At 35.3% G+C, this 27,031-nt stretch overlaps 1 protein-coding gene and 1 non-coding gene across 2 annotated transcripts in view; both read right to left on the reverse strand.

Annotated features, from left to right (window-relative positions):
• Positions 1 to 302: 302 nt before the first annotated feature.
• LOC128554748 (NXPE family member 4-like) overlaps positions 303 to 27,031 on the reverse strand; it is a 32,450-nt gene continuing 5,721 nt past the window's right edge. The window contains exons 2-5 of the mRNA XM_053536063.1: positions 26,279 to 26,556; positions 8,749 to 9,014; positions 5,304 to 5,488; positions 303 to 2,299 (exon numbers count right to left, since the gene is read on the reverse strand). Of these exons, the coding sequence (XP_053392038.1) occupies positions 1,629 to 2,299; positions 5,304 to 5,488; positions 8,749 to 9,014; positions 26,279 to 26,506 (1,350 nt within the window). The 5' untranslated portion in view covers positions 26,507 to 26,556 and the 3' untranslated portion in view covers positions 303 to 1,628. The remainder of the gene's footprint in view (positions 2,300 to 5,303; positions 5,489 to 8,748; positions 9,015 to 26,278; positions 26,557 to 27,031) is intronic.
• Trnaa-ugc (transfer RNA alanine (anticodon UGC)) lies at positions 1,120 to 1,191 on the reverse strand. Its single transcript has one exon. It is a non-coding gene; the product is annotated as a tRNA-Ala (tRNA).

A 27,031-nucleotide genomic window follows, 5' to 3' on the forward strand; every position in this document is an offset into this window, starting at 1 on the left:
AAATTGATTTAAGCATAGAATACTCAGACACAATTTATTTTCTTGTTAATTTATTTACATTTATTTCCAGTATTGAATACTGAAGAAATAAATTAATATTAGAGATTAATATGGTAGAACTTATTTGTTTCGTGTATAGAATACGCCGAAAACAAAATATTTCAGGTTACAAGCTACAGACAGCCACTTGTTTTTTAAAACACACTTATAACTCAAATATTTAAACCGGTCACCTCGAACAATAAATATTCAAGTTTATTGTAGCAGTGTATTGAATACGCTAAAATACCTTTTCCCTTGGTAGACACCACCATTTATATGGAAAAAACAACCTTATTTCTGTCTGTATATCTGTTGTAGCTAGGTAGGTCTAGAAGACTGCTACTTTATAATTTTATTCTGTAATCTGTTTGAGCCTGTAAGAAGAGCAAGTAAGTCTAGAAGACTTCACCGGAACTGGACATGTTTCGAAAAATAAATCAGCTAATATCCGGCAGAAGTTGAAAAATCACCTGGCTTGAAACCTGGAGACTTTACAATTAATTCTATATTTCTCCTCCCAAGTCTACAAATGCCTTCTGCTTGACCGAAACCTTATTGTTAATTATATAATAAATAAATAAAACTAGAAGTCTGGAATTTATTTACTAGCCTCCTCAACCCTTCAGACTGCGCTTAAAATGAAAACCTTCAAGTCAATGCCAAACCTTATGTAGTATAACCAGTTTCGCCCTTATGCCGTGTTGGCCTATGACAAAAATGACAACTCGAAATTAATGCTGTCTACCCTTACGGCAAATGACTGTATCTTCCCGCTAAATTGCCATCTGAATGTTCGTCGCCATTATTGTAACATCATTAATTAAGCAAGAGTCAGATATACCTTATTGGCCAGGGAGTGGACGGGGACTAACCCACGGAGATGTAATTATTAGGAAGAAATTAAATACGTGTTTCTCTGTGGTAGCACTGTAAAGTCTGATCTTCTGGTTGGAGAATCCCGCCCTCTATCGCGTTCCGGAAGTAGGTATCACACTACTAATAATAACCACCTCAGGTACATGACTTTTAAATGTAACATCCGTCACAACACTGTTGTAGTTTGATGAGAAAATTATCTACCCGGTGTAGGACTTGAACCTACGACCCCTGCTTGCAAGTCAGGTGCTCTACCAACTGAGCTAACCGGGCTCCTGGTTGACCAGAAGCCTCGAATCACTACACTAGGTTACAAGGTTAAACTCTGCAATTTATGTTTATGATATTAGTCAAAGATATTCAATGTCTTGCCTGATCCTTGAAGCCGTTGAGTTGGCCATGCATATATCGTTTCTTAAAACCGTTGGTACATGTCACGATGGAGACAATTAGTTCAATGACTGTATTTATATAAGATATATCATGGTCTCATAAGCGCTGCTGTTTTACAAAGGAGGGTCAACAAAAGGTTTCAGATTGTCTGATATATAGTTACTTTACTGAACAAATTTTTATGCATTGTCTAAAAATATAAGGTACAAACAATGGTATCCAAAGATATTGGATAACCTATAATATAAAGACTAGTTTTTAACATTCCCATACGTTTTTATCAATCAAGTTAAAGTATAGTCACTAAAATGTGCCTTTTAATGACCACAAGCATAACTTAGCATTTGATCAACCATAGCATCTACAATATTTCTTGGCGGATGATGATCCCCTTTTAAGGGCTGAGCTATAGTAGTGTCTCTGTTATTAAGAATTACAACTCTTTCATGTAAACCTTCAAATACTTCAAATAAAATCTTGCTATACAAATATCCAAAATAGTCACAGAATCTGTACCCACCAAACCGTGTGCCGTCAAATGTATGTGGTCCTTTTATCATAACTATTGATTTTTTATTATTTTCTAAAATCGATTCAACGCTTTTACGAATGATTTGCATTCTTTGTTTAAAAACGGTATGATGAAATACTAAAAAGTGTACGAATAAATGTATTACTATGATTGCACGTTCATCTCGTGGTATATTATCTATACGTCGAGATGTTGAATATAAAGTATAACGAACATCTTCAAAAATGTTTCCGAACAAAAATGGTTGTGCGTGTGGATACCATCCAGCCTTAAAATTAATGTGTTTATTATAACACTCTGCCTCTTTATGCCATTTTTCCTTGTGCCATTCTTCAGTAATAGGCTTGCATTTAAAGCGCTCAATGATTGTTTTATACCAGGCTCTGGTCGTAGAATCGCCAAACAAATACAAATGCGCATTCCTTAGGCACGCTGTATAAAGATTCTCTTTGAAACCTGTAAGATAAAGAGATCACACAATTTAACTCTTCGGTACAAGTATGACATAATCTAATCAAATGCTGAAACATTTGATCAATCTTTACTATACAATTTCATAGAAAAAATATTTCAGTCTGTCATTTACCACGTGTTCAAAACAAACGGCTGGTTACAGTTTAGATATTGTTTGTTCCTTGATATAAAATGAAAATCGTACTTGCTAAAGTAATTTACTAAAATGGCAAAGTAATGTGTCCAAAACGGAGGTCAATATAAATAAAAGGACACTGCTTTATCAGTCGCTGACTTTGGCGAATAGATCTTGATTACAACTAACGATTTGAACATATTGTATCGGTTACGTAGTTTGTTGTTTGCCCCATATGGACGTTCCGGAGATAGCATATTTTGTTGACTGCCACCAACAGAGTATGTAACTAATTGTAATTTTATATACTTTTCAATGAAGTAGTTAAACTTAATTTATTAAAGAATAAAAATGTTTCTTTTCTAAGTTTTAAGCTGTTTTAGGTATTTATAGTTTAAGTACGATTCCTGCATGAATTGGAATCAAGTGTAAGTTGTTTTCTCATTTCAAATAAGAAAAGTTACAAACATGAAATTTTCCAATAACTTTTTACTCTAAACAATCAAAATTTAAACGGCAGAAATACAAATATCTCGAAATAGAACTATAATATTAAGGCATTTGTCACGCGTTTTATCTAATAATTTCAGTCTGATTATTGCAGATAATGGTTTTTTGAATGCTTTTGTAGAAAACAAAAAAAAGTATATTTGGAAGATGACTCATAACTAGACAACGACTTTCAGTGGAATCCTCCTATACAACCATCTGCTCACTTTATGTTTAAGATTTTCATTTTTGCTCGGTCTTATAAGATTTATATATTTAAACAGAAAAAGGTAATGTAAAGTCAAACCAGTACACATAAATGTTAAAACAATTTCATTTTCATTTGCATTTTCCTCTATGGCAAATACTATATACTTTGTATCTGAATTTATTCTTAATCATTTGCACGGTATGACGTAACGACGACATATCATTTGGTGCCGAAAATTGGCCTTCCCATATCTTATCTATCAGTAAATGAAAAATATTTTTCAGAATTAATAGTATATAATAGCGCAATGAAACGCCCACACACTTCATAGAATATGAGCTGCACAGAAAATTTCACCAGACGTCTACATATTACTAATTTAATGCACAGAAGATTAAGAAAATTTCATTTATCAATGTTATATATTAGGAACTGAATGCGATATTACGTAATAATAATACAATATGGACTTCACTTATCTCGCCTTGGTGACTTCCTTGAACAAAATAAACGTAACCAAGTTATTAACGCGGGCAGAAAAGTTTTACTACATGGCTAATTTTATCTTATAAACTGATAAACTGAAATACTGATTAGTTTTATTAAACGCCTATTTCTACACAAGACATATATAATCTATGAAATTAAGAAATATTAATGACGAAATGTTAAAACTCACAAAAACTTAAAAACTAACACCTGCTGTTTTCGCATATAAAATGATTAAAAATTAAAAGATAAAATGCTATAAAGTATAAATCATATACAGTGTCTAAACTTTTTTAATGTATTAAGTGATTGCGTAATACTGATGTCAGTTCATTCCACAGTTATGGAGCAATAATACAGACATATCTATCATTAAATGTTTTGCTCTTGTTGTATGGAACAACATAACGGCATTTAGAATTTTCAGACAATCTCAAACCCTACCTACACAGAACATACCCTGTAAGAATTCCTGTTAAATGCATAGGTGTTCTGCCATGTTGAATTTTCTATCTAAATGATATCAATTATTAATAGTTAACCTAATTCTTTTTACTAAATCTTCACAATTCAGAGATGTTTCAAATAATCAAGAGTACTTTATAGAAAATGTAATGAATCAATTATGTATAACAATATATATATGTGTATTGGCTGGCGTGCCACTTTTAGAAAGTGTTCTTTGCCACTGCATCCATGAGTCACGCAACAATAAATTGTAATAATGAAATAAATGATCTGGCACGCAGGAAAGAGCTATTCAAATATTCCAATTTAAATGCAAACACATTCACCGTGTCCAAACGTTCAAAGGGAATTTTGATAATTTTGATTATTCAAAAGTAAAAAACATTACCCCTCTCATTATCCTCATGCATCATGTATCAACACAACCCAAAGTATGTACACCAGCGGTCTGAAGGAATCCCCGGACATATCACCAGATAAATTCCCTTGCATTAAAAATTGGGTCATCATTACTTCAACAGACGTTTTACAATGTAAAATATTCTTAACGAATGATCTGTGGAAGAATTGGTCAATTTATTTCTCTTTCAACGTTGTAACGTCTGCAAATGATTTACGATATTCTTTGCAAATGAATAACATTGGAACGTAGCAGTTTACAATTATCATTCTTAAATGTAAAAGTTTTGAAGAATCACGCTTATCAAGATTGACATCTTTAAGAAATTAAAGGTTCCATGAAATATCTCCATTTCCCCTAAACATAATGTGTGTATGAATATTTTTATAATAATGATTAATGAACAAATAAATAAAACAAAATATTTAACTCTATAGAGGTATCCTTCAGAAAGAGATCGTCAACTAATTTGTTTCGCAAGAAGACTGAAAAGTCTTTATTATTTATTCATTTGAAAACATCTTTTCGGTATGTCATTTTTTTGTTTTATGCCTGTAGTGTTGTTTTGTATGTCAAAATATTATTTCCTTTAAAAGACATTATAAATGGTTATTCAAAACAATTTTATAAGTTCACTTTAATACCTAAAGCGAACACCTTATTCAAAGGGAGACCGCAGGGCTATAATGTAGGAATCCTTTAAGATTGTAACAATGAATTGTGTTATAACATCATCAGTAAGTCATTGAAACAATATATATTTTTTGCGGAATAGCCTAATTGAAAAGTTAGCTGATAAGTGTTTTTACAATACCAAGACAGTGTCGAAGATGCCATGTTCCATTTATGAAGAATCCAGTTGGTTTCCTAGACCTCCACAGAGATGAACTATTGTACATTGAACAAGTAATGGACGGTTTGTCAATAAATGATACATTATTGTCTTTCTTTCTTTTTTGAACATCAATAGCTATAGTCTTCTTCAAAATAAGTTGTGCCCTGAAATCAAAACATTGTTTAACAAGTAAAGTTTAACGTATGTCCTGAAACAATTAAGCATTAAACTACACTCAAAGCCTTTTGTCCTGAAACAATTAAGCATTAAACTACACTCAAAGCCTTTAAAAACGTAACTCTCATATGTAACAGTTATTTCATTCTTAAAACATATACGTAGCTATTTCAAAATTCATCTAATATCATTCATTAGATTTGATGTAATGAAGCATGACCTTTGTCACCTCTTCACATGCTGTAATTAACAGAATTAACAGTGCGAAACTATAGGACACATTAAAGTTAATTACAAACATATGGACAATTCGTCAAACTACAGACTTTTATTAAAGACTGCTTATTGAAGGGTTGATACTTTTTCTAAGCTAAGCGTTTCGCATCATCTATTATTTAAACCTTTAAACGAACAATATCAAACATCAATCAGTTATTTTGGTATGGGGGAACGACAGGCCCTTGTTTAAAAATAAAATCAAACAAGGTGAATGTTTTTAACTACGTCATCTAATCTGCAATTTGTGACGATAAAATCAACCTGACCTTTTATCAACGACAGAACTGGTCATTTTTCATCTCGATGTTTGAACGAATAATCGATATTCTTTTCTGACGACCACCACTGGATCAATCTATAGCCTAATAAAATTAATCCGAATACTAGCTTCATCAACGGTAGTCAGGCTTCCTTAAGCATTCAATGCTATTATAACCTTTGTTTTACATATATATTTCGTCAAAATATGAAACTCTTTTTTAATAAAATTTAAACGGGTCAGAAAAATTTTGTACATAAATATGCATTTATAGAAATTATATTTTATTCATAAAACGCAGTTGACAGGCACGATAAACTAATGATGCAAGGTATTCATTTATGTTGTATTATGCGGCCTTTAGTTCCTCTTTTTCTGTTTTATTCTATTCGACACGTACTTATGTTTCGACATCTATCTGATGTATGTACATAAAAACGTTTCCAATACACAACATAGCCTTTAATGGCTCTAAAGGACACAAAAAATAGAAATAAAGTTTTCATCTAGAATAGTAGTAAAATTTGTCATAACCATCGTTCATATCAAAATTGAAGAACATTTGAAAATTCCAGATTCTCATCAGAATAGATGCACTCAATCTTGTATCCTAAGCAATTCTTTTTCAATTAGTTTTTTTTCTTTCATATTATATCACTACATTACTTCATACTTTAACGAAAAATACTATTGCCTAGTCCTTTTTAGTCTCAGGTGAAATAAAGACTGAGAACCCATTACTAAGAAATAAAAATAATATATAATGAATTTCAACTTCAGATGATTCCGATGTTTAATTTGTAAAATATGTCAATATCAAATACTTTTAGAAGATCCAAAATGCTTTAACATAATGCTTATAAAAATGCATTGAAACTATGAATAATTGTCGAAACTAAAATATATGAGATTAGAAACAATATAGATGATAAGTTTCAAGTTTTAATGAAATTATGTTTTACAAATATTTGTTTTATAAACCCATTAGATTGTTGATAAATTAGGTCCTCGTAAATCAAGAAATATCACTTAAATTTAATTTCCTCGTCACTTATTTCCTTGACGTATGTATAAGATAGTTTGTTTCTTGTACATTGAAGGGCACGGTTACAGGAATGGCACACTCTATAACCGCAGCCTCTTCAAGGAAAATACATAGCAATGCATGCCTGACTGCGGCTAGGACCTTCACACACAAACGCACGCACAAACAAGTAGCTAACACAGAAAATTTAGATGAAACAAACAAATATTAAAGGAGCACAGTCGTGCATCGCGTTTCTAAAAAACCCAGGGCATATTAAACCGATTTATGGTATGCAACAACTCAATCATAACCGCTAGCGCGTTCAAATGTCGCAGAACAGTGCTAGCAAACGTATTCCCCATGAGGTGAGCTCTAACAAGAGCATTTACAATAGAAGGCATCGCGTGTAAAGCAAAATCCACATTAGATTTAAGATTGGCAAATTCTATTGATTAATTTGAAAATAATTATTGATATATACCATTATGTGATGCCGAAAGTGGCCGGAGGCGACTTAAAAGCCAACTTGTCCCTCCGTCTTTCCGTCCGTCATTTAGAGGAAGTAAAATGACAAGGAAACATGACTAGGTGGAATTACTTTAAAAAAAATAGAAACCTTGTCCGGGGCACAACTTGGATATTAAATCTTTGTAAGGTATTGACATAATACTTTATAGGTTGAAGGAGAGTGCAATGACAAGGAATCATAATTCATTGTGGTACCACTTTTTTAATTATTTCCCGTTCAGAAGCATTCATTGGTATTACCGATCGCCTATTTTCTTGCTGCAATAGTTTTTTGAGATTACTGATCATCTTCCTTTTATTTGACAAGTTTCTGATTTTGTAAAGCCGCTAGAAAAAAAAATGAAAATATAATGAACATTTGGTTCATTCTTCTATCTTGTCAGAAAAGTTCTACATGACTGGTTCAAGGTGTCAAACTATTTATCTTGGAAAGAATAAATTGAAAATAAATCCCACAAAAAGGACTAAAACGATCCAATGAATGGCTTTTCGACAAAAAATGATGAATATCCCATAAAAAGGCAATCAGAGCTATACATTTGACTTTGCCGTCTAAAAAGCAATACGTTGCGTCCTAAATGTGAAAGGTTTTATTAAAATCTGACATATAAAAATTTCTTTTCGAAAGAATGAGAAAAGATTTTCCTATAAATGTCTAATGCTTACCCTAGCTTGAGCGTCACAATTTTTTTTTCAGATCAGTATAGCAAAACCACCCTTGGTTTTTATTTACCAACTCTTTTTCGTATATTTCAACTTATCTTACGCAAATATGGTTTTTGAATTCAAATCACTTGCTCCTCATCAATGTGGGTTCAAGCCTCACTCGGGGCTTTGAATTCTTTTTCTGAGGAAGCCATCCAGCTGGCTTACAGAAGGTCGGTGGTTCTACCCAGGTGCCCGCTCGTGATGAAATAATGCATGGAGGGACATCTGGGGTCTTCCTCCAGCATCTTAGCTGGAAAGTCGCCACATGAGCTATACCGATAAACTCAACAAATCAAATAAGATAACATGGTTAAATTTCATTATACTCTGTACTTTATTCTTAACATTCAGGAATGCATTGGGTTATAACTTTTCAATAACCTTTTCAAAGTCTAAGTCTAACTTAAAATTTAGTCAGTTTAATTTATTGAATTGTTTTCAAGTACCTTTCTAATAATGTTTCCTCACATTTTGAGACTTTGAGTTCAGGAAATGGTTTCGATGATCCTGTAAACTGAAAATCCTGACACAGCAAATGTTTGTCCTTTGGTTTTCCACAATAGAACGGCATTCCTGAGTTCATATAAGTTATATTACAAAGCTCGGTGTTATGTGTATGCTTCAGAAGATAACTGTGGTTTGGATGGCAGATAGACTCCTCACTGTAGCTTCTGCTCTTGAATCTTCCATATGTATGTATTGTTGCTAAAACCTTAAAATGGTAATATCAATATAGGCATGTTCGCATTTCGGTTTCAAATATTCTAACCCAAATTATAACATTGATAATTCTCGTCAATATATCATTTAGAGTGGGGAATCCCGGCTGTGATAACATTGATGGCAGAACGTTCAAAGTACACGTAATATAAAAATGGTATTTATCCCGGGTAAATATGGCATGTCAATACATGATTGGCTGTCTCGGTTCTGCTAAATTGCATCTGTTATTAATAGAAATACCAATAACAGTATGTTCTCTAACAGAAACAATGACATAAGTCTTTGTACATCATGAATGATTCAAGCGTCATCATATGATCTACTGTAAATCAACCGAAACGAAACAATGGAAAATGCTGAGTACAGCCTAATGACATAATCATTACAATGCTGATATTTACGGTAAACTGTGAAAATGGATATTAATTTAAATTAAATATTTAGTAAATTAGTTTTGAAAATTGCACATTTGATTCTTTTTGCATAATATAGAACATTTCATTTTAATATTTTCAGTTTACTTATATGTATCCAGAACAAATTCTTATTTATGCTGTCAAATATTACAATATTAGTTTTTAATGCCATGAATAGTCTATTTGTGCTAACAGTATTATTATATCATCTGGTCGTTGTGCATCATGTAGTACATTAAATGTATCTTTATCATAATTATTTGTTGAATTAGGTAGCCATGTGTGGTGTGAGGTGTAGCACTTTTCAATACTAACATGAGCAGTCTTAATAAAACTGAATATACTTTTATTCAAATTAACCGTAATCATGCCAATGGATAATCTTCATACAGGTTTTACTTGACATGTCATGCCTAAAAGTTCTTAATGTAGAAAGATTTAAATAAAAATAGTAGAGCAGGGTTTACTTTTTTTTAATATTAGCACATAAATATTTTCTGACAAACATCAGAATGTGAATAGATTTGACGTGCGCTGAAGTGTTTAGAAACCCGAACATGTTTTTTAACCCTAAACCCTATCTATAACCCTAACCCTAGCCGATTTGTGGTACACACGTGTCCGACCTCTAAACCTAAAAAACTTTAGAGGTGAGGATATCGTCCACTGCAAGTTGTAATTCTGCTCGAAAGTAGTTGAAAAACTAGCCACATACACCTTGGTCTAAGACAAAAACAATATTATGTATCTCTTCTGGCGACCTAGATTGGATCCAGAAATTACGTCATCAATATGGGAACCGATAACGAAAATAATACTGTTGAATAATGTCTAAAAATCCGTAAAATTGCTTATAATATCAGATATCATTAAACAATGTAAAATTTCAAATGTTCATATTTACACTTTCTCAGAAAAAAAATATTTTAGTTATTTTAATAGTTCAATTCTTACCCCATACACTTAGTTTAAAATCCATTTTTACACATCGCTTCTTCCACTTGATGTTAATCATTTTCGACTATTCTTATGGTGCTGAATTTGAAATATGTTTATTCCCGAAAGTTACAAGAAATACAACATACCATAAGGAAATATTTGCTACTAATATCTGCTTAAATAAGTACCTAGAAGAAAAGGAATTTGACCAAAATTCTGTACAAATCAATTTCGGTACAAGCAGTTGTCTATTCTTTGTGCAAATGACATGTATTGGTTACAATTTTTATCTTGATCAGATTTAAACATGATTAAGACAGTTATGCCAGTGGAAGTTATACAGATTTTTTTAACTTACTGCAACTTTTAAATTCATGATAGTCTTTTCAATTACTCAATATTACTGGTTAATTATTTTTATTCCAACTTCACATCAACACTAAGAGTGTTTCATCTAATTTGTCTTCAACCCCGCTAGCACTACCCCTGCATTTAAAACATTCTAAGTTTAGCATGGTCTTTCCGCAATCACGATCAGCTAACTTCAGAGGGCAGGGCTTCAGTAGATGGTAATGTTGCCACTGGCATAAAGCAATATTTTCTTTTTACTTTCAACAAATCCGAAATGTTTTATACAGTGATTCAAGGTAATGCAATTTTCCAAAAAAAAAACAGCCTCATTCTTTAAACTGTAACACTTCAGCAATTCATGTATAGTTTAAAACGTAATAAATACAAGAACAAAGTAAAGCATATAGACAGCAAGCTCAAAACTTATAAATATAGGGACGTAGTGCGGCAACGCCTGCAAAACATTTGTGTGTTTGAAACAGTAATTTGGCAAAAATGCTCACATTCTCTATATACCATCATATTCCAATGTTAAAGAACAGTATATATAAAATTAAGCCCCCAATAGCTGAATGTCTTATTCACACAAGGGAAAATAAAGGAACGTTATGTGAAACATAACAATTACGGGGTAACTGATTATATGAAAAACCTCTGGGCCTTTAGTATTATGGAGTTAATTTAATATTATCAATATAGAATTCCGCTTAAGGTGCTAGAGGTGAGAGGGACATTTTACTTTTCTAAACCTCTCATGAAAAAACTCAGCCAAGCTAGTCCTTTATAATTTTGATTAGATGAGTTCTATACTTTTAAAGGATCTTAAAGGTTTTTTTTAACAAACTGTAAACGCATGTTCTCTATGCCGTTACAGAGTGCAGAAAAACAGCTGAACATAATACAGATCCGACAAATCAGGAAAGCAGAAATTTATCAAAGCAGCTCAGCACTAGTTGGCTTTAAGAATTACCTATCATGGCGTCGTCAATTTCTTTCGTTAGACACGATAAAAGAGGAAAGTGAAGCATCCAGCTGACAAAGGACTGAAAATCAAATATACTCTGTATCTCACAATGACAGGACTAGAACCCAATTAATGCATGCTATAATTTTACTAAGTACATTAGGGAAATTTCCGATGAATTTGATAAATAACTATTGTTTTAATGCACTTTGTTGTTTTTAAATTTCTATTAAACAAAATAATGACAAACACACAAAAGATAATAGGTAAGGGTAGATTTCTCGGAAGCACAGAGCACCAAAAACATAGCCCCAGAGCCACGCATTTACATAGTAGACCCACAACAAAAAGAAGCTGTAATGGAAAAATATTTCAGACGGGTTGCTTCAAACATCCAACAAGTACATATTTATATAAGCTAAATATTGATAAAGGAGAAGGAAATGGTAAGGGTCGAAATGGGGTCGGGGGTGGGGGGGGGGGGAATCCGAAGGGGAAAGTTGAACAAGGACAAATATACAAGGGAATGCCATGTTCTTTAAAAACAGTCGCACTACAACGTAAACCACAATAGCGCAGACACTCATGTACCAAAGACAAACACACAACGACGATCAACTGAATAACATAGAAAAACGAACAAGCAACACATAAGAAAACAGTAGGGCATCGTTATATACTCACAAGCTTACAAACGCACCCACACAAGTAGGAAAAAACAATCAAGTACCGTCTTGGGATTCGGCTGTCCAAATAAAGAGGAGCCACAAAAACTTACTAAAAGTAAAGGGGATGGGATGCAAAAAGTAGCGTAAATGCAAGGGAAAGGAGAGGGCAAAAGTGAGAGTGGGGCGGAGGAAAAACGCTTACAACAAACAAAAAAAACATACGCAACACATAATACAAAACAGACAAAACAACCTGTTGAAAATAGGGGCACCGCCTTGGAACGGTTAGTAACCAAAATAAAGGAAACGGGGGGGGGGGGGGGGGGGGGGGCGGTTTAAACGCTTTGGGGCATGCCAACCTCACACTTACCCTATTCCCAACAAGTCAGACAAGACAATACTAGTAATTGTAAACATAAATCAAGACTACATACGCATCACAAAATACGAGATGGACAATTAATAAAATGTCAACAACAAAGACCATACACGCGATATAAAATACAAGAGACAGGAAGCCAGTTGAAAACAGGGGCACCGCCTTGGAACGGTCAGTAGCCTAAATAAAGGAAACTGGGGCTTTAAACGCGTTTAGGGCATGCCATCCTCGCACTTACCCTATCTTCAACAAGTTGAACAACACACTGTAAATAAAATCCCCGCTGAGAAAGGCTCTATATTGAGGTCATTTTACCCCAGTGTGAATACCAGTACTTAACACTTAACGCATCACATGGTATGCTCAGACGGGCTGCATATAGAGATTAACCCCCCCCCCCCCCCCCCACCCCCTCGTTTATGGTGCCATCATATACTATTTAAAAAGGAAATACTGCTGTTTTCGCACGATAAACAATCATCAATAATTTAAATCAATGCAACGAAATCTCTGAAAAACATTGTCTAAAGACTTTTTAAATGTGTCAACTAATTTCCTTATGCTTAGTTCTAGTGGCAGTTTATTCCAAATTCAACACTACTGTATGACATTTGCGATTTACATAATCTTTAAAGTTCAAGGTTTTGTCAAGAAATGCACCGAGATATCTTATTGTGCGTTCACGTTTGACATCATCAGCAGCAATGTTGATGGAATTTGTAAATCATTTGTTTGGTTGAGGTCTGCAACCAAACATAATATATTCAGTTTTGAAAGTGTTCATTTTCAGTTCGTTTCTATTGATCCAGTCATTGATTATAACTGCGCACCTTTCAAGGTCTCCGATCGCTTGTCATTCTCTTGGTGCATTCCGAACATCGCCAGTTGAAAGTTTATATGCTGAAGCAAACGAACCCTCTCTTCACACACGCCGAGAAAAGCTTTCATTGCAATATGCTTTAAGAGTGGCTGCCAACAAATCCAATCCTGCTCATGAAATTATTTTTAAACCAAAGTACTCCGATTCATATGAGGAAAAACCAAAACAAATCAAACCGTTTGGATTTCGCATAAAATCTTCTATGAATGAAACTGACTTTGAATTCGATGGAATTAAAGAAAATCAAATTCCAGATACACCACCATGGGCCCTTCATACCCCTACAGTTCTTTTCGATTTGAAAATTGCCTTTAGAAAGTCTAAAACAAACCCTGAAATATTCAAGTCCAAATATCATGAAATCAAATCAACTTACAAGGACTATTTTGCAACTTACACAGACGGTTTAAAAGATTAACCAAAGGTTGGCTGTGCTGCCGTCAGCCTCCTTCATCAATCAAAATTACGTTTGCCAAATAATGCAACAATGTTTTCAGCCGAGGCTAAAGCTATTGATTTAGCTCTAAATTTTATATCATAATATAGTGAAGAAAAATTTATTATCTTTTCCGACTCGCTTTCTGTTTTACAGTCAATTCATAACCGAAATATGGAAAATCCATTCATTCAAAATATTCTTCTCAGGTTTCATGAACTATCTTTAAAAAAGTCTATCATATTTTGTTGGATTCCCAGTCATGTTGATATTCATGGAAACGAGAATGCTGATATTGCAGCAAAGAAATCCCTTTTATTATCACAATCTAATTCGAAATTACCACATACCGATTTTAGGCCCAATATAAACAAATACATTTTATCTAAATGGCAATCGTCATGAAACAATGCTTCATTCAATAAACTTCATGATATCAAACCTACTCTAGTGGAATGGCACCAAGGGAACAGATCTGTTCGCAGGGAGGAAGTTGTTCTTTCTCGCTGTCGAATAGGTCATACCCGTTTGACTCATTCTTATCTTTTGAATAAAGAAGATCAACCCGAATGTGTACCATGTCAAACACCGCTAACTATTAAACATATTCTAATCGACTGTGTGGACATTGCTACACAACATAGTACATTTTATGACGTTCAATCTTTGAAAGAGTTATTTGAAAACGTTTCAGTTGGAAATATTTTATTGTTTCTAAAGCAGATAGGAATATATCAAAAAATCTAACATTTCATATTTTTATTTACATCTTGCAATATTAGTATGTTTGCAGCTGATATTTTAGCACACACTCATATACATTTTTACATAGCTGATTTTAGATATGCTTTACGTTTTTACATGGATGTTTTTAGATATGTTTTACATTATTCATAGTGTTCTTTACATTTTTACATGGATGATTTTAGGTATGCTTTACATTTTTACATCAATGTTTATGCTTTACGGTTGGCGTTTGCAATATGACTTCTTCTCGGCGAGATATGACCATTTTGTGTCGATTCGCCGTAAAACCCAACTCACTCACTCACTCTACGGAAACAGACGTAGGACGAAAGCTTTTATTTGCAATATGATCATCTACAAAAGCGTCTACAGACTAATGTGGATTTTCGAATGATATCATAAAGCGTACCAGCATAGGTGTGATAATGCTACGGACCAATGCAACTGCATTGAAGATGGCGGTCTGATAAATATACATTTTTCATATCAATCCTACAAGTACCAGGCCATAAATAGGAGTCTACCATTGAAGGGTTATATCAAAGACGCCGTATTGTGCTTTTAGGACTGCAAGAATGCCATGGTCGACGGTGTCAAATTCCGCATTTAAGTCAATCGCAATAAGGGCCGTGACTTTCTTTTTCTCCATAACACTTAGATGATCAATGATCAACCGAAGCAGCGCAGATTCACAGGAGTGGTAGTTTCTATATGCAGACTGGTTCGTAGGCAAAATATTGTTTTGATTTACATGTTTGTTTAATGTGTAAAGAACAGCTTTCTCAATAAGTTTTATAATTCGATCTTCTCAGATCGTTCAGCACGACTATTATATTGTGCTATTGGTACTGTTTGGTTTTTCAGCATGAACATTTCGTACTGGGTGGTTCCAATACTCCCGCTTTCATAGCTTTGGGTACTTTATAATCACCTCTTTGATATGGTGTCGGCTTTCTAATTTTGTCTTTAGGCAGTTCCTGTGATATGCAGGCTCCTTAACCTCAGATCCCGTTCTAAATTCCATTTTATTTAGTTCTGCCTATTGTTTTCTCGTTTAGCGCAAACACATTATTTTAACTGGGGATCGTACGCCACTTTTCATGGAATATTGAATTGCACACTAGTGTAGCATTGAAGGTTCTATGTGCACCGCCGTATGAACACATCCGCGGGTGTCTCTAAATTCTTTTTTGTACTTTTAACATGTGTAAATGTTAAGCTCTGCTCAAACCCGGGCTAGAGGGCGTGGACGGCAGCATGCATTTCCACTACCGTCCATGAACAGGCTCACTCAAACCGAGCCTGCCAAATTTTCGTTTTTGTTGTGTTGAGCGACGTGTGGTGTTTCCAATTTTTTTCCGTTAGATAGAAATGATAAATTAATCAGAGGTCGATGATTGGAAAGCTGTAGTTCAAGACCTGCCTTTTTTAGCAAAGGTCTAACAACTGATCGTTTGTATTTCACAGGGAAACACCTTGTTGTAATGGGAGATTCACCAAATTAGTGATACTAGAGAGGAGTTCGTCTTTTTCGTCCATCGCAGATTGACTTCTTCTAGGTGGTTGACTGGATTCTATGTGTCCGGTGATGACTGATGAGGCCAATCCGGGCACGAAGGTACCTCCAGCACGTCTCACATCTGTGGTCTGTACGTTCGGATTCATCTATAGACGAGCTCACTACTCTCTCTTTGGGAATAGCACGCTTCCTCCTACATTCTTTCATGAGTAACGTTTCTGAGATTTAAGTTCCTTTAGTAATGTGTTTTCGCCTAGCAGACCGATTTTACGCAAGGCTCTCCCAGAAGTCTGTACACATGCCAAGAGCCTACAGTGAGGCCTTCAAGGTGTCTTTGAATCGCTTTTGATGGGCTCCTGTCGATCTTGCTCCGTTAAGTAGCTCTCAATATAGCAACTGCTTCGGGATCCTTTCATCCGGCATTCTACATATGTGGCATGTCTATCTAACTTGCGAGCGTTGTAGAATGACGTGAATAGGCGTTAGTTTGGCTCGAGCAAGGACATCGGTATTATGTATTGCCACTTAATCTTGAGCAGCTGGCGTAGACAGGTCATATAAAAGTGATTGAGCTTCTTTGCGTAGACAGTCCATGTCTCGCAAGCATACAGGAGTGTTGTTAGTACAACTGCCCTATAGACACTTATCTTTGTTTGTAGTCGGATGCCTCTGCGTTCCCAGTGTGTGGCACGGGGTCTGCCAAACACTGCACTAGTCTTTGCAATCCTGCAATTTACTTCATCAGCAATGTTGACTTTTCTGGAGAGAGTTCTTTCCAAATATGTGAACTTTTCTACATCATTTAACTTGGCATCTTGAACTTTCAATGTTGGTTCACTATGAGGCTTTCCAGGCACTGGTTGGTGAAATACTTCTGTCTTTTGATGCTGATTGTCAGCCCGAAGTTGTCGCAAGCTGCAGAAAATTGATCAAAGTTTTGCTGCATTTTCGGCTCAGAGCTTGCATTCAGCGCGCTCTCATCAGCAAAGAGTATATCCCGGATGACAGTTCTTGACTTTTGTTACAGCTTTCAAGCGTCGTAGATTGAATAGCTTTCCGTTAGTCCGGTACCTGATGCCTACTCTTTGGTCATCGTTGATGAATGCATCTTCATGCATGGCAGTGAACATCATGCTGAATAGTGTTTGGGCTAAGACACAGCCCTCTTTGACGCCGTTGCTGACTGGAAAACAGATGATGCCTCTCCGTCGTCAAGTACTCGGGCCATTATGCCATCATGAAACTGGCGCACAATGGTTATAAAGCGATCTGGGCACCCACACTTCACGATGATCTTCCAAAGTCCTTCACGGATTACAGTGTCGGAAGCCTTAGTCAGGTCTACAAAAGTCGTATACAAGTCTTGGTATTGCTCCTGGCATTTCTTTTACAGTTGACGTGCTGCAAAAACCATGTCGACTTTTCCACGGTTGACGCGAAAACTGCACTGGCTCTCTAGCATTAAGTCGTCTTCAAGATGGACAATGAGGCGGTTGAGCAGAACTCTGGCAAGAATCATCCCTGTGATGCTGAGTAGTGATATTCCCCTGTGGTTATCACAGTTCTGCCTGTTCTATTTCTTCTTGTAAATGTGCACTATGGATGCATCTTTGAACTATTGTGGTAGTTTGTCTTGGTTCCAGCATGACGTGAACAGCTCAAGTAGGTTCTCTGTCAGTGGAGGTCTTCCAGCTTTATATATTTCAGCTGGTACGGCATCAGAGCCTGGTGCTTTCAGCTACTTGATAGCTTTTTGAACTTCGTGTATAGTTGGTGTGCAGTCAATGGCGCTGTTTGTTTCGACCTGTGGTAAGCAGATATGGCCTCATCATTAATCGAGGAGGGTCTATTGAGAACTGCGTTGAAGTAGTCTGCCAATCTAAAATCTTTGCCCGGTCAGTTATGAGTGTTGAACCATCTGCACTTGTGCAGCGGTGAAGTGCCTGAGGAGCCCGTAGACTGCTTTTAGTGCCTCGTAAAAGCGTTTGTAGTTGTGTTTCTGCATATTTCTGAATCTCCAATGATTTGTCACTGAGCCACTCATCTTGCATATGCCGTAGTCTTGCTTGGACCTTCTGACGTCTATTTGTAAAGGCGTCTTTCTTTGAAATGGAGCTTGGGTCTTGTTGATAGGCAGGATGCAGTTGGTGTTTTTCCTTCAGGAGAGCTGAAAATATCTCATCATTTTCATCAAACCAATCTTGGTGCTTTTACTGTCGGGCCTAGGACTCCCAAAGAAGAAGATTTATGGTGTCACGAAGCAAGGCCAAGTTATCTTCAACATTTGTGTGGCTAAATCTTAGCTCCGAGAGTTTACTGCCGAGTTCATTGTCAAGTTGGGTAGCTTTATCCTCCTTCTTCAATTGCGAGACGTTCATACGCTTGAGAGTCTTCCTCCATTGGGGTCGGCGCTTTGCTGTAAGATGCAATTTCAGCTTTGAGACAACAAGTCTGTGGTCGGCCCAGCACTCTGCACCACACATAGCCCTGGTAATGTTTGCATCTTTTTCTGTCCGCTTTCATGGTTATGACATAGTCGATAAGGTGCCAATGTTTGGATCTTTGATGCATTCAGGTCGCCTTGATGCAACTGGCTTGTCGAAACAGTGTGTTGGTAATGATCGGGTCATGTGAAATGCAGGTACGTAAGAGTAGTAGCCCATTGCTGTTGTTCTTGCCTATGCCATTTCTACCAATGCCTCCTTCCAATGTTTGGTATTCAACTCTAGCGTTGAAATTGTCCAACAAGAATAGCTTGTCTCCCTTGGGTACTGCAGTAGTCAAGTCGTTTAACTCGAGGTAGATTTTGTCATTAACTTCTTCTGGGGTGGTCATTGTAGGGGCATAGCCGCTTATGATTGTAGCGTGCTTCTTCTTCCGTACTGGCAGTCGCATTGTTATGAGGCGGTCGTTCAGGCCCTTTTGTAGGCTGATTAGATTGCATATCAGTTTGGTCTTGATGGCAAATCCAATATCTGCTTCGCGTCTCACATTTGAACTACGTCCATTCCAAAACAAGGTATAGCCACTCGTACCTTTCTCAGCAAAGCGCGTCTCTGAGAGTGCTGCTATGTCAACATTGTAGCGACTCAACTCCATTGCTACCAGTGCTGTTCGTCTTGAAGGCCTGTTTGCATTGGGGTTGTATCGGAGGGTTTGTACGTTCCACGTAGCGAGGGTGAGTGTGGTCACCTTTGCAGTTTTATTGTTTCTTTTTTCGACCGCTTAACGGGGATCCCTGCCAGTCTCGGTAAACTAGCCCGGGTGGGGTAATGCAGGCAGGAGTTCGTCATGTGATTTCAGAGAACATGTTGACAAAACATCTAACTTTGAAGACGTAGTAATCAATTCATTGGTGATCATTTTTACTTCATCTTGAGTCAATTCAATAAATTTGTTTATATTTTGTATATCCTTTACTAAAGATTCCAAGTTTTGGTCTTCACTGAGGGACTGACGTATTTTTATAGACTTTTGCCATTAAAAAGTCAGCAAATTTTTCGGCCAATGAATTATAATACCCTCCTTGTGGCAGTGGATTTTCAGATTTGATACCAGTTAATTCAGATACCAATCCATACGGGTCTTGGAATCACCTTTAGCGTGCTCTATCTTTTCACTGAGTGTGTTTCCCTTTTGACGTTTGATTTCAAAATTGCACACGTTTCTTATTTGTTTATACGACTCAAACTGATCTGTTTTAACAAAACGCCTCCGAGTACGCCCGGACTTTCTAACTTGTTGCTTTAAAGTTGCAATGTTTATTGAACAGAGGTTTGGGTGCTCTCTGAATCATATATTTCTTCTTTTAGGGGAGCGTGCTTATTCAGAACATCATCTAATTCCGATTCAAACCCTTTCTCAAGCTTGTTAATATTCTTTGAATCAACGTTTGTTACACTTAGGTTGCTGGAAAATTCTGATTCGTTCAAATCTTTGAAGCTTCTAAATGACACTCTCTTACTAGTAACATCTACGAGAACCTTAACAACACAGTGATCAGATAAAAATGTTCTAGGCTCACATTTCTCTACATGAACACTATTAAGTGACTCAATTATGACTAGATCCTTTATGAGTACTGAAATTAACTTGTTGTTCCAGGCCATTGCTACTAGAGAGTCCTTGCAGTTTGTGACAAAACTGTTGTTATCGTTTGTATGCAAGTTTAAATCACCCATTATAAGTAAATTGTCATAATGTGGTAAAATATTTTCGATGAAATCAAAACATTCACCAACGAACTGGTTACAAGTCGATAAGGCTGGGGGTCAATACACATCCACTACGTGTATGGTCAAATTGTTGAAAACGAGTTTCCAAATACAATAGTTAAAGCCTCGAACAGTAACGTGAGTTATCCTCTGCATATTGATCGTGTTTCTACAAGTGATCGCAACTACGTCACATTTTAGATTTTTCCTATTAGTTACGCTTAATTTTATATCCATTATGGTTCAAATCAGACGTTTCAAACTGATGCTGTTTCTCGTCTGAGTACCACGTTTCAGTCAAAAGAGCGAAATATATTCTCTCATCCCTGAGGTATTGGCTTACGCAATCATCTTTGTTTACAACAGATCTACAGTACATGGTAATGTAGAATACATGTTCGCGTATATTTTTGTACTGATTGCATTTCTTAGGGTATATCAGTTTTCTTTAAAATTCACACCATTTTGTTTAGGAATTACTTTAATTCTACCACCTCGTTTACTTCTATACGTTTTCTTCTTACAGGATAAATTATGTAAGTTTATAATCCTATATGGCGCAGGGTCTACTTTTCCTAATCCGCTATTGTTCATTGCCGTAGATCCAATATCCAATAACTGATCTCTAGTGTAGGTATTTGTTACAGGCGAACATCAAGTAATTTCTGGTGTAAGTTCATGAAACAAATTATCAAACATTTCACTAGATGCAAACCACCAAATCACTGAAGCCACAGCAACATAGAAGCAGACACACGAACAAAATATATTAATATTCATTATATCTAATTTTCAGCACAATCTCAACACAAATAACAGAGTTTTTATGGTAAGATTCAAGAGCAAAGAGACACGTCTGTCGCATACGGCCATAGCACTGATTAATAAGATGTATTGCCGAATATATAAAAGTACGGGAAAATGTATTTATTTAACGTATGTATTTATGAAACGACTGAGCAGCAAACATTGTAATTATTAGATTATATTTTTTCTAGGATTATGTAAGATTTTATACTGACTATCTTAAATTATTAGTCCCCCACCTCTGATTCATGTAGGGAAGTTGGCAGTTACTTGCGGCGAAGAGGTTTGTACTGGTACAGAATCCAGGATCACTGGTTAGGTTAACTGTCCAGCGTTACATGACTAAAAAACGGCGTGTAACACACACACACACACACACACACACACACTCACACACGCACGCACACACACACATACATAAACACACGAATGTTTTAGCGAATGTTTTCGACAGGGTTTGCCTATTCTGCTTCGAAATAACTTTTTACGTGAGGTAAAAAAAGTTCGACATGAACTTATATCATTAAATAGATTAGTTGTGTACATGTATAAGAAGTAAAGTTATTTATGAATCGAGCTTAATGTGATTGTATATGCAAATTAAGGAATCAAAAATAATCTTGATGATCATCTAGGCTAATTTTGAAAAAAAAAAAACATCCGGGATGAGTTAAGTGACCAAATTCTGCTTATTGGAAGGACTCAGTGTATTTGTTTTAGTACTTTAAAGTTCCTTTTTTTAAACGTTAATACACTGTTAAACATCATAGACCACCTAGTTTGCTGGACTAAAACATAAATTAGAAACAGCATTATCAAGGCTGCACCATCTAACATATTGTTTTGATTTTGCGTTCTGACCGCAGTGGTGGGAGCATTAACTTAATCTGACACACTAATACAGATTACAAGGATATATAGATATGAGCCGTGCCATGAGAAAACCAACATAGTGGGTTTGCATCCGCACAGTCTGGTCAGGATCCATGCAGTTCGCTAACGGTTTCTCTAATTGCAGTAGGCTTTAAAAGCGAACAGCATGGATCCTGACCAGTCTGCGCGAATGCGCAGGCTGGTCTGGATCCATTCTGGTCGCAAACCCACTATGTTGATTTGCTCATGGCATGGCTCATATATACAATAATGTTATTTTACTATGGAAAAGATAGATAATTAGACAATTTCTAAATTTCATCGAATATATTGCGCCATTAAACAGAAATATGTTCACTTAATATCGTTATTTAGTCAGTTTCTGACATATATGGACCGTTTTATTTTATTTTGTTTTATTTATTTTAAGTATAATAAATTCCATCTGCTTTTTCAAAAACGTGTTTACCTACTGAAATAAACATTAACTTCACTAAATATGTCATTTTTACAATTATAACATTGTTTTCAAGGACAATGTCACCTGTAATTATTCAGCATTTATATATATATATACATTTTCTGCCATTTTTATTATCTCTTTAGCCACCATATTTATGACGCCATATCTTTTTTTCAGTCGCGTCCCTGGAAAAAGATACATAGGAAATTACGATAACTCACTTCTACAATCTGGTATAGGTCTCTATCTTATATATGTTACGAAAACATTGCTTTCATAGTTCACATTATTTGACTAATTAAGAATTGAATGATTTATGTAAGTTAACCATATAATAGTCTACTTTTATTAAATAGCTTCTTGGGCAGAAGTCAAAACTATTTTCACATTTATGTTCTCTAAGTTTTGTGATTAGCACACTTAGACTTGGTGTTGAACTAAAGACGGTTTAGCTGAACAAATGGTAACCCGACAACCGGTCAATAAAAATGCTTATTGCACGACTTGTCGGAAACACTATTGTAAGAGGTTTGAAACAATGAGAACCTTTCTTGGCTTATTTGCAAATGCTAAACCAGTACAAATGTGTAGTACAATTCGGTTGTGTATATAAAGCGGCATCGAGGTCGTATAAATTATCTCTAACATATAATAATTTATAATGCGAACAGGTATTCTAGCGGATCTCACGCATGGGAAAGTCAACTGCTCTGAATTTAATTATATCTCTTAATGCAAACTTTTTAAACTATTCAGTGTATCCTCGAGATCTAGGTAACGGGTGTGTATATAAAACAGAATCGAAACTATTGTGTTGGCTTAGTGGACTTGCTGTTGCATATGTGCGCTCGTTAGTACTATTAGGCGCTTTGTCGTTATTGGTCTGGTATACTGTTGTGGTTATTTAGTTTGCATAAATTCTTTCTTTCATATAATAACTTATAATGCGAAATTATAAAACAGAGATATAAATATTTGCAAATATATGCAAATGTTTTGCTTTCAAATATTCTGATAATAGCTATGGTGACAACAGTTCCTTTCATAGAACTGCTATGAACGTTCTTCAAGAATCTTTATGCTCTTGGTTTGCCATTCCACAATAATTGGGGATGGTACAATTTACAGTTTAATATACACTTTTTGAAGGCAATCTCAGAATAAATCTATATAATATTTTAATAAAAAAATGTAGTTGAATATATCTGTTTACGTTTCATTTATCTTCCCAGAATATAATATTCATATCATAATTACATACAACAGGAAATGTTTCATCACAGAGTCATGGTGCCCATCATAAACGGTTTACTTTTTTGCTGATAATTTGCCTCAAATTATGTTCATCTGGCCGAAATTTTGCAAACAGAAAATCTACAAGAGATTAATCGGAAACATAGATCAAAGTGAAAATTGATCAATGAAACAATATCAATCCCAAATTTCAAAAGGTCTCTATCAAAGATTGAAACAACTTGAACAAAATAGCGATGGGAAGACTGGACACTTGCTTTCAAGACAACTAGCGTTACAGTGATTAGGTGTGGAAGTTCATTGTGCAAAGCAATAAACAGGAACGCAGTTTGGCACAACCTTGGAATGTTCAGCGTCGAAAACACCACTAGGGAGTGTGACAGGAAAGGCCGTACCGGCGACAGTAACCATCAGAACAAATCAACACCCTTTACAATATTTACAAATTTATTTACAAAAGATTATTAACAATGAATAGATGATATGAAAAAAAAAACTGATTATAAGAAAGAAAAAAAAAAAGTTCAGTATCTCTAGATACAAAAGTTCTTATAGTTCCATTCTAATCTGACGTGACACAGTTCTTTAATTCAATTGTGAACTTTAAGTAGCACAAACAATATATGACAACATATCTTCTAATCCAGTCCCTTTAAACCGTGAATACGTTGATTCCGTATTGGCTCCCTATGGTGGTAGGTGACTGCATCCCTGAGCTGACTTCAGAGGATAACAAAAATCAGCGTCTTTGCGGTTTACGGCACAACCATGGGACGAAAGCTCTGCGCTGGGAAAATCACATCCAGGCGAGTGAAGACAAGTGAACCTCGGGCATTGTACTTCCGGGTTATGACATCACCAGGTAAAATCGTCTGGCGGAAGAAGCTAAAATATATAACATATGGTAAGCACCATAGCAAAACAAATAAGTCAGGGCATAAAACTGCTCCTTTGGGTACACCATACCTCCGTAGGCTCCCATAAATAATACGTGCTACTTATACAAAATATATGTGCTACTAAGTTCATACGTCACGTTATTAAAATACGTCACTAATTACTTCCATTATTACAAAAATTACTTACTTAAAAGACTAAAGTTAAAGTATGAAATGATATGAAAAGTATATGATGAAACATTATAGATACGGACATGATAAACTGCAGCTATTATTTACAACTACAAATTAACAAAATTCAATATAAATCAAACGTTATATGATAGTTGGCATCCATATAATATCTAATGCCATACACTACAACGGACATTAATTAGATGTGCTATAGACTGGCACACAATTACAAATTACAATAATATATTACATACATGGTACTAGACTTGCCATATAGATTTAAACATAACAATACAATGCAGTAATGGCGTTCCATAATTAACAAAATGTTTGACATAAGTTTTTGAAACAGTGCTTTACAATTATCACGATACAAATTTCAGTATAAATCTAACATCTTATATAAACGAAACGTTTAGACTCCTCTTTCTAAATAATTTACAAAAGTCTGAAAAATTTAATAAATTATCCTGACTAGCCAAAATCATGTGCCGAAAAGTAAATGTTACAGAATTCTGTAGAATGAACAAAAATTTACCAAATAAAAATCGTAATGCAAAAATCATACAAAAATCTAACAAATAAATTTCTTACCTCGATCGAGCATAAATTTCTAGCAAGAAAATAATTCAGACATAGATTCGTCTATAATGTCGGAAGGTGGTGTGCGCAAGGCATATCTAGTCCAGTCTATTTAAAGGGTAATGTCCCGCCAAATACTAAATTTCATGGGATTCACGGCTAAGCCGTGAGCTATGACTATTGTCATTTTCACGGGATTCACGATATAGCCGGGAAATCTAACTACTTTGGCGCGAATTGAAATTGACAATTTGAGGCCCATTATAGTGGTTTTGGGGATAAAAACACGAATTACTGAAGTTTATAAAATATCAACTTTCTTATTACTGAACAGAATTTAATGAAATTTACATGGAAATTTAAGTTATGAAATACAGAAAAACATGAGAGGTATTTTATGCGTGAAATCTGACATTTACCTCAATAACTCAAAAATCCAAAAAAGATGATGCAATACCTGCATTTACACTACAGATAAAATAAGGCCCGTATGTCAATTTGTGACAGGGAGGTTACTCCGGTTAATTATGGGCAAATTAAATGAATAATACATCGTTAAACAAAAATTAAAGGCGTTCAGCGTAACGTTTGCTCATTTAAATATAATTACCATGAATTCCTCTCGACACAAGTACGTACGTACAATGGCCTCAACTGTTCAATCATATAGTCAGAACTGCACACCTACTTGTGTTTTAATCCGATAATGTGCTGTAATGGTCTCTCTAGGATACGCTAGAGTTACACTTATTGTTGAAGTACCACTCCACAATGCTTCACACACTACCGTTTGTGTTCCATCTCTATTGTCAATCACTATACAAGGGGCTGATACTTGAAGTTCTTTGTTTCCTATCGTCGCTCTCAACTGATCGCCACCAGAATATTTACGTTTACCGTAACCGTCATGCAGCATGACGATAGCTCGAATTTGTTCGCCAATATTGTAAGTCCTATTTACGCGATCTTAAAACAAAGTAAGGATAATTTTATTAGCTAAAGTGTACTGCCTTTATATTCAATTCAAAGAAAAATTCTCACAAAACAAGGTTAACTTGTGCTCGATATATGCCTCCAACGTGTATGTCCAGTTTTCGCAGACTATCAGTAATATGAGAGGTGTATCTACAACCATCAAATAGGAACAATCTCTATAACAAGGAAGTCTTCAACAGTCCTTAATCAGTTTATGTAAGGATGTGTAAAAAATAATGGAAAAGAAGACCAAACCAAACCAATAGATTTTCGGACACCGCCTCTAAACGCAGGAACGTTTTAAAGTATTTAAGTTGCATTTTATTCTTCTAAAGAATCTGCTCCTACTTGTTCTTCAAGTTAAGGCTTATAAAGTCGATTCTACACCATGCAACTGCTATACTAAAAGATTGTTTTTATAATGATGTCTTAGACACATCTATAGTATGTTATTCTTATCTTATGT

This window comes from Mercenaria mercenaria, unplaced genomic scaffold (genome assembly GCF_021730395.1).
Source record: "Mercenaria mercenaria strain notata unplaced genomic scaffold, MADL_Memer_1 contig_710, whole genome shotgun sequence".
NCBI classification, from domain to species: Eukaryota; Metazoa; Mollusca; class Bivalvia; order Venerida; family Veneridae; genus Mercenaria; species Mercenaria mercenaria.